At 30.8% G+C, this 10,064-nt stretch overlaps 1 protein-coding gene across 1 annotated transcript; it reads left to right on the top strand.

The window, feature by feature from the left end:
• The first annotated feature begins 5,573 nt into the window (after nucleotides 1-5,573).
• On the top strand, nucleotides 5,574-9,635 carry LOC124370693. The gene is made up of 5 exons (XM_046828979.1): nucleotides 5,574-5,597; nucleotides 6,854-7,047; nucleotides 8,192-8,343; nucleotides 8,610-8,785; nucleotides 9,411-9,635. The coding sequence occupies exons 1-5, from the start codon at nucleotides 5,574-5,576 to the stop codon at nucleotides 9,633-9,635; spliced, it is 771 nt and encodes a 256-aa protein (XP_046684935.1).
• The last annotated feature ends 429 nt before the right edge of the window (nucleotides 9,636-10,064 follow it).

Raw genomic sequence — 10,064 nt, 5'->3', positions numbered from 1 at the left:
AATTTTGTTTGTTCTAGAAGACTATGTGAGGATAGCCGACATCAGCCCACTGTACGCGACCTCTTCTCAACTCCAGAAGTGCCTTATGCGTATACATTTAAATGACAGTCTTCAGTGTTTTACTACATAAAAAACACGTTTAAACGATCGTAAAATATTTTTACATTATCTAATTGTTTAGTATTAAAATTGCAGTAACGATTTCAATGTTACAATAAATTACAGAGTTGCTGTAACAAGCTCTAAACATATTCCCATAGTGAAATTAATATATAAACACAATAATTGGTAATATTATTTATAATAATGTACGATTAATGGACTCTCAGTTAAGGAATTTTTCAGGCGTCAGAAATCGGTCATTCAGACAACAAGGTCATACCAGGTACTGACGGACCTTCTTGGAAGTATAGTTTGTCCACTAACTCAAGAGCCTCAGAAGATTACTAGAAGACCCTTGCACCCGAACGCACACGCAACGTCACACGCGCCGCCGGCCTACCTGCCGTCCCTGTGCCGATGACTCACAGTCATCTTCTGGTTTTAAGGTATTGGAATAAAATATTTTTCAAGCCTGCAAGTAGTAGTAATAGGATTCGAACGATAAAATTCGTAAACGGATAATGACCCATTTGCTCATAATCCAAAAAGTAGATTTCTAAAAAAGATTTTAAAAATCCAAAACATTTTACAAACTTTTTTTATGAGTATTTGTAAACTATTTGAATATTTATTCTACTTTTTGGATGGTTAGTGAAAGAAAGTCTGAGGGTGGCACGTCCCCATGCTTTACCAAAATTGTATTCTCTATTTGGAAACAAAAATCATCAACAAAGCAGAGTAACATGGAGTATTAAAATCGTTATAATTTGTGCGTAATGCAGTGGGGGATATATTTAACACCTTTAGTAAATTAAAAGTTATTCAAAAAACCGATTCTTCACTATTACATTCCTATAACATAAAACAGTTAAGTTATTTGTTACAATAAACGTTATACTCTCCAGCGTACTCTTATAGTAGAGAAACTCGAGATGCGTTAAACTTTTAAGTTAATTATGTTTCTTATTAGTTAATTATGACGTTTTTTATTTACTTTTAATAGTTATTGCTCTCGCCTTGACACGCAATTTTCAAAATTGTAGTCCTTATACCAATCTACTTAGTGAAAGCACTTATGATGTAAGGCATAAATCAGATACGAGTACAAACTATTTCCAGATACATCAAAGGGCAAAGCTTACGAGAAGCGTGGGAAGCCACGGGAAACAGGTAGTAATTTCTAAAAATTCTAGCTGTTTCCCGCGGTTTCGCACGCTTCTTGTAAGCCTTGCCTGTTTATGAGCACTTCTGGTTCAAGTGCATGTTACTAGAATCTCTCCCCCCTTCATACTGTGTGTGTGTGTGTGTGTGTGTGTGTGTGTGTGTGTGTGTGTGTGTGTGTGTGTGTGTGTGTGTGTGTGTGTGTGTGTGTGTGTGTTTATAGCTATTGTACACGTACATGTACTTTATTATCAAGTGGTCTAACACTCAAGCTTTAAGTTCAACCAGAAATTGATCTTAAAGTCCAATATACATAAAAAATTATCGTCTTCAAATAGTGTTTGCCTATTTAATATACGTAATTGTCTCGTAATTGCAGTTTTTAATGTGCAGGCGCTTGGAAACTTTTATCCTTTGCAGCGCCACCTGGTGGTGAGTTACATCAATGGGCAAAGCATATAAACCTTCTCCGTAGTAAAATACATACACATACAAATTTTCATAATGATCGGTTTTATATATATATATATATATATATATATATATAGATAAAGCTGATTATTTGAAGCATATGTATTAATAATTAATGTTTTATACGGTTTGTAATCCTCTCTGTACCGAAAGCGTGCGAGAGAGTCGGTGCCTAATGATATTCGAAATAAGAAAACCACATCTTACTTTTGTTATTGTCTTTACTTAGTTGATAAACATATGAAAGCTGTTTACGAGAAGCATTTGTCAAACTTTAATTCTGAATAACTTTTCTAGCGGGATATATTAGCCTAAATATTTGTAAGTAATTGAAATTAGTATATGCTAACTAAATAAATTAGCAATGCCTTACTAATTCTTGTTTAACTGTTAAAAATAATCAATTTTATATGCAGTAATGAACAGCTTTTCAAGAAAATATAGTCTATAATATTGTACTCATTCAGTTAGTTACTAAACCTTACTCGAGAGCTCTTTTGTGTTGTGGAAAAGTTAAAATTGTCTCAGTCTATCTACTGAGGCATATAATTACATCAGTACTTGGAAATAAGTATTTTTTTTTTTAAAATCATATATTTTATATTAATGTTGTATTTTTCTAAATTTAATGATTGTTTATGGAGATTATCATAATACAACAATTCATTTGTACTCTTTTGGAAAATACATGAAAGGGGTCTGTTTTAATTGTCTCTTAAACCAAAAGCGCACAGAAAGAATAGATTTATAAAGTCTCAGGTATTTGACACATCAGTTACACTTGGATATGTTCATGCATATGTGATAAAAAAACTATAACAATTAAGAGAACTATATTCTAAATTATGTCTTACAGAAAATGTTTAGACAATTTGCAGTAAGATAGGAATAAGTTGAAATAATTGTACGCTATATATAATTCATACTAAACTATAAGTAATAGTTGAAAACTGATTCAAACAGTTTAGTAGAGAATTATGGTCTATAGATTTAAATGTATTAAATTATTTGGAATAAAACACCAGATATCTCTTTCCTAGTACAGAGATATCAAATAATGAATTTAATTGATATATTAATATACTCGCCTTATAGAGTCTAGAGTCATATTTAAATATTTAATTTTTCAATCAACCTTCGGTGCTGCCCCGCGCTGATGGCCGGAGGCACTCGCATTTTGGGTGGCGGAGTGTGATCAAGAATAAAAACAAGTGTCGTGTGTTTTTTTTTCAATAAAGAGTTTTGTTTTTGTTTGGTAATGTTTGTTTTTGTTGAATTTTTGGGTTTGGAGAAATTTCTTAGCTAGTAACCAATTGTAATTCATTATAATCATCCGTGAATGAAACATTAGCGTTGGGGGCATAGTGTTCTGTCACTCAACTACATCGTTTTATAACGTTCTAAGTTCATTGTTTTTTACATCAATAAGAGTTTTTTACATCCATAAAGTTTTAATAAAATAAAATTATATAAAAATATTTTCCTGCGCTTTAAAGACCACGCTTTACTTGTTGTCTGATTCTCAATATTCCTTAGAGAAAAGACCACTGTGCCTGTTCATATGTTTATTACCTTATAAAGGAATATTTCAAATTGATATTTCTTTTTAACATTTAACTTTTTAACAATGCTTTCTTCTTAATGATAGTGTTTATGATGAAGGTCTATATTAGGTGGGACCGTATGGTATTTTTTCAAAGGGATTTAGAAATATATATATATCAAATAAATTTCAATGTGTATTGTGTGATCAGAGGTTAAGTTACATTTTTAATCAGACCTAAAGAGCCCATTTATTTTAGTTAACCAATTGTAATTCATTATAATCATCCGTAAATGAAACATTAGCGTTGGGGGCATAGTGTTAGTTCTGTTACTCAACTACATCGTTTTATAACGTTCTAAGTTCATTGAAAAAAATTTAAGCATTGGGGGCATATAACGAAATCTGACCTACAACAACTTAATTAAAGCAATGTATGCTATCTGAATGAAATTTAAAAAATCTGACTGAATTGTGTTAAATTTTTTAAACTACTTATTTAAAAAGACAGTACAGTGCAGTTTTGCAAAGCAATATAATCTATAATTTGCACCTTCATGAATTAGTCTCTGAAATTTACACCAGAGCTCTCATATTGTACAAGAAACAAAACAAGTCAGAGGAAATCGAGGGGTTTCATATATAAAAATCCTTAACGGCATTCTTACATTCAATCTTCTATTTTTAAATAACTTTATTTCCATTTCGTAATTTAAAACAAAGTAAACAAACACTGCATTCTAAAATGCTGTTATGAGATACTATAGATTGCTTTAAAACATACTTTTCATTGGAAGTATAATCACCTAATGTATGTACGTATAATCACCAATACAGCATATTTAAGTTTATAAATGTGCCTCCGTTTTGTGGCTAGCCAAGAAGACTAGTAAAGAGAGTAACGTCTTATTAAGTTTAACCATAATTACAAATTCAGTTGGAGGAACAATTGTACAACTAATTTTAACTGTCAAATTACGCAAACGTTTACCCGTAACATTTTTAGTTAGACACAATATATAACCTAACAAAATCACATCAATAAATAGTTACAAATACAGGCGGCCCCGTGAAAGTTATAAATAGTTGTTGGATATAGTACATTGCACTAGAAAATTGGAAAATGTTAATAAAACAACATAAAAACCTTCATATCTGAGTTATAAAACACGTATAAAAGAGATATATGTAAATATAGGTTTGATATTACCGGGATTTGCAAATACAACGTAAATCGATGAATCATAAATTTTCACTATATATGTAAATTACTCCGAAACTTTTAAGTGATTCTGAAATCAGCATTTCTTTTCCCTGGGTAGGGTATGACACATATTTGGTAACTTAATGTTGCAACGTGAACAGTTTGACAGACTTGTTGAGTGCCGGTTCTATTACTATTTCTAAGAATTATAAAAAGGAGAGTCTGCCATTCTTACAGACCGCAAAAGTATAATTTATGATGTCGGCAAGGGTTAGTAGACTTTCGGTTCTGGAATTTTCCAACCTAAAGAGGTCAGTACACCATGGTCATGCCAGGTACCGGGCGACCTTCTTGGAAGTATAGTTTGCCCGCTATCCCAGAGGATTACAAGGCGACCTTTACACCCGAATGCGCGCGCACCGTGATTAGGGCAGCCCACCCTACCTACCCTGACTGAGATGACTCACATAGTTGGCCTTACTCTGCAACATTGATATTGTTATATTTGTTATGTTATGTTGGTTAATATTTCTTAAAACTATGAAATCTGCATTTTATTTCTTGCAAACCGAGTCCAAACACAAAATAACTAAATATTTTTAACGTATCTTAAAAATAAAACTGTCAATGATTACTGTATTTAGAAATACAACAGGAATGTCGAAGACATTTCGTGTTTGCTCTCTATTATAATCAACAAATCATAAAACAATTCACTGTATTTGTTGCCTACATTTAGTCGCGATTATCCACAAATTAGTTTTTGCTATGTTTTAAAACACTAAAACGGATGTTTAAAGAGAACATAGAGAGGAACGATGAAGAACATTTTTTTTAATGTCAAAAAAGTAAATTCTAGTTATTTGTGTGTTTTCAAATCATTTGGTTCATTATATTATGTATTTAAACCTTGCGTTAATGGAAGTTAAGAATTTTCAAAGATTGTTAAGCTACATTTTCGTCATACATTTAAATATGAAATACATACATTTTTTTAGGATTTCAGTATTGTTCATATTATACATAGGACAAAAGAGTTACATAGTAGTTTGGTTTAAAATATAAATTTAAAAATATACATAAAGTGAGAGTATGGGTTCAATAACAGTGGATCAAGTATGTTTTGCTAATCAATGTTTATTTAAAAATAAAACAATTTGTACATAAAACATTTTTATATATAGATAAATAATGTTTTCGTTTAGTAGTACCTAGAGTCAATATAATTCTTTTTAAGGTTCAAATGGCTTTTAAATAGTCCTCCTCTAACAGAAAATAATAATTGAAGCTATTTCAATAATTTGAACTATTTACTGAATACAAAACAAAAAACCATACAATAGAAAATATATTTAAAGACATTTGAGAATCATTCTAATTAAAATTCATCATAAAATTCTCTATCAAATCTAATGTAAATAACCGGAAAATAGATACCTATTACTTACAACTACACAATATAGAAGTTTAAACTGTAAAAAGGTAACTTTAATAACTTTTACAATGATATATAGTAAGATTGAAATTATAAAAATGCTTTAGAGGCAGCTGGGCAACTTTTATAGTGTTCCTTATGAGTACCAGTACAATCAGACCAATGTGTTAAAGATGTCGTATCTAATGATTACCTAACTATCGTAATTGCGCAAACCCTCATAATAAGGCAGAAATATAGATAGAGAAATGTAAACTAATGTTATCTTCCAAAATAACTTTCCTAAGTTTTGTAGTTGCCTATAGACAGGATTTTAACATATTACAATAATCTTAGTTAATCATTTTCAACCCACCTCTCATACAGCTGACTCTCTCCGACATTGGAAACTTTATAGTAAATTTTTCCTCAGCACAGTAATACCAATTTAGTGTGTCAAGTTATATGTATTATAATATTAATATATAAATGAAGCCTATATAATTTTTAAGGTTGCTAATTAATGGGAAATTATTGCTAGTTACGTACTATTTTATTAATGTACACGTTTCTAGCCATCGTAAATATTAAACAGATTTATGTATCATTCAACAATATGTAGCTTTCTTGACTTAAATTGATTGCTATGAATTCGTAGAAAAAAGTAATGCAATATTTGCAAGTATTAAATAAATAATGTGTTAAACGCTCGAATATGAATTTAATCCAAAAGAATAAATTAATGATGTAATGTTCGTATTATAACAGGCACAAATTAAATCGCAAATACCTTTATTTATATGTTTATTGACCCAATTAAATTTTTTACGCTAAGAACTTAAAAATTCTGGGTATTGTCCTAGGATTTATAATATTTATTTTAGGCAAATCTAATTACTAATCTTATTCTACTGCTCTGTATTTCCTGATAATATAGTAACGTTAACCTCCACTCCAGGCTCCCCCACTACATAATTGCCCCGCCCACTCCTCTTACCCCCACCATCGGCAGCGAGACCTCAGAGACCACGCCGAACTTGGTCAGTCTCTCTTGAGGAGTGATACTGTGCTTGTCGTACGAGTTTTAACAGCGAAGACCATGCGTCCCAACAACTTGATTAGGCGGCAACGCTCAATTAGAAAGTGGCGGAGGTGAGTAATTTTATTAATATAGAATGAGTTGTTACAGTAAGTTTATAAATTTCATATATTCATAAATGCGTGGTAAATATAACTTTTTTATACTGTTAGTGAATAGTAAATGATTAAATCAAGTAATACTAACAAAAATAAAAAGTGAAATAATTAAACTCGCGTGGAAAATATAAGTTTTTTATATCGCTGTAAAATATTGTTCTTGAATGTTCGAAAAGTATTAACTAGTAAGTAATAATACGCTTTATTTTACTTTCTTGTCTTGTTATAAATAATAAACTTACGGTTGGTATGTTATATCAATTTCTATCAGATTTATGTTTATTGTTATTAGATTGTTCTAAGTAAACCCCTAGTTAAAAAAATATGATATCGAACATTTTACTGCGTTAAAAAAATAACGGTTATACTCATATTATAGTTGTTTTCACTGTATGATGTTACTCTTTAAGAACGACATATGTATATATTATTTTAATTCTTATATAATATAAAGATAGAAGATATTTATAAAGTTATTTTAATGAAAATTAATTTTGTTTTTGAATAGATAATTAGCACTTTACTTGATTTCATAGTAATACAGTTAAATAGATAAATGTGCGAGAAAGTTTGAACAGACTTGATGTAATTACAGATAAAAAATTTTAATCAACAGATGTTTTAAAATATTTTTTTGTTTTGAAAACTTGACGTTCACATGTAAACAATAAAAAGAATAATAAACTAAATATATTATGAACGAAAATTGTCTGTGACATGAATAATAATAAAACCTGTGCTGTTTTAGTGTTTGAAGTATAAATAATAATATTTCAGATGAAGTAATAATTTAATATACGCTTTGTATTTTAAATTAGCGGCTTAAAAATAAAGAAGTGTTAATTTTGTACTATTCAAATATAAGGTAAATAATGGTCACATAAATAATTAGTGTAGAAATATTATTATAAACAAACATTATTATTGATCATAGAAACAGTGTCCCAAAAGTCCGGAAAATAAAAAAATTCCAGTTATGGATAAAATAATTAGTATTTTAAGTTTTTCAACAATAACACATATATTGAGTCATTTTTTAACTTTAGATCCTAAATGAGTTATAAACAATGTTTAACTCGTGTATTCTCCCCGTTGACAGGATCAGCTCTTCTGTCAGGAGTAGAAGATTGGCGGTGAGCCGTGGGGAACTGAGAAGGCAGGTTCGCCATGAACCAGGACTTTTCCCCATCCTGTTGCTTCTGGCGAACGTTACCCTTGATGATATATTACCCGACGAACACTACGACTTGGGTAAGAATTAATAGTTATTAATATAATTGTTATTATTATTTTTTACTACTTTATATAAAAAAAATAATATTCTCTACTGTATAACATCATTCCATATGTTGAGATATATCATATAAGTTACAATTAATCAAATACATATAGTCACAAATGGAATATCAGGAATATCTTTTTAATTCATGCTTGAGATAAATGAAAACATGTATTTTTATTATACATGTTAGCAAAATTAAGTAATATTTATTAGTTACGTTACTTATTGCATACAGGGGCCGAGGACGAAGATGTTGGAGCAGCCGCTGCCGCTGCAGATGGATTGGAAGAATTCCTACTTCCAGAGCGTGTCAGGATGCTGGTGGAGACTGAAAAGTCGCCTTCGTTCTTCCAAGAGCTGGAGAAATACGCCTGGAACCCGCAAGATTGTTCAAGGAACATCCATTTCAAGGTAGGTAAAAACAATGCTACACACCTAACTCTCATACAAGCTTTTCAACAACTTTGAACGAACAATTTAAATATACCAGTTTTTAAAAACTACGTTTTGATTCTTAAAAAAAAATTAAAATTGCCTACTATATACTACACTTTGAAAATAAAGCATGGTATATTTATATATAATTACCGTTAACTATAGTTGGCTTGGACATTTTTTAAATAATTCTGATATTAAACAGAATAATAAACCCGGCTAGATATGGTTTTGATATTCGCTTTATATCATTTATCTAATTATACCACCTATAAACACATTGTATTCAACATCTTACTGTAAACATAGCATGGGAATCTAAACCATGATAACAATTGTTTTGACATCTTTATATGATAGCATTGTTTATGTATGAATAATTAATACCTTCAACTATTTTATTTTGAACTGTTTGGTGCTTTAAGGATTTAATATACATTTTTAACTACTTCAGATATATTACGCCTTTCATTTAAAATCTTTTACAATTAATTTTTTAATGCAAATTGCTACTTTACAGATAATTATGTTTACTTAGAAATAAATTATGACATACTAACAATATAGAACAATTATTTTTAATATCGTATCCTTATTTTAGGAGGAGTTCCCGCTAACTTGCTTCCGGTCAACGTCCACCGGGGCAGCCGATGCCGTGAGGGGAAGAGTTGGATTCAGCCAGGGAATCCACATGTGGGCGATCCACTGGCCTGCTGAGCTCCGTGGCTTGCACCCTATGGTGGGTGTGGGTACAAAAGCCGCTGATCTACACGGCAACGGAATCAATGTAAGTTCTACATGTCTACAACACAGATTATGTGGATAAATTTCTTTTTCAAAATAGTTCATAATTGTTTGATTGCATAAACTAATATTATATCACCTATGCATACTTTTCCTTTCACATTTTCCAAAGGAAAAAATTAAATGAAATATTGTCAGTGCATAATTCCTAGGTTTTTTATAAGAATTACAACGCCTTTCATGTCCTTTGAATGTTGAATAAAACCTCATTGTTTGTTTCAGTCTATCGTGGGGAGTGACGACCAGTCCTGGGGATGGAACCTGAGCACTCTGAGACTACGTCACGACTGCAGCATGGACAGTGCCGACTATCCTGTTGTAGCACCTTACGATGATTTTGAAGTGCCCGACAGTTTTGGTGGTAAAACTTTAAATCTGCTGTTAATTTAACAAATTATAAACATGTATATTCATGGTACTTTTGTCCGTAATATTTCATATTTCAAGCACC

This window comes from Homalodisca vitripennis, unplaced genomic scaffold, assembly GCF_021130785.1.
Source record: "Homalodisca vitripennis isolate AUS2020 unplaced genomic scaffold, UT_GWSS_2.1 ScUCBcl_413;HRSCAF=2351, whole genome shotgun sequence".
NCBI classification, from domain to species: domain Eukaryota; kingdom Metazoa; phylum Arthropoda; class Insecta; order Hemiptera; family Cicadellidae; genus Homalodisca; species Homalodisca vitripennis.
The sequence above is the reverse complement of the archived record's forward strand: the minus strand, read 5'-3'. Positions and strand labels throughout refer to the sequence as shown.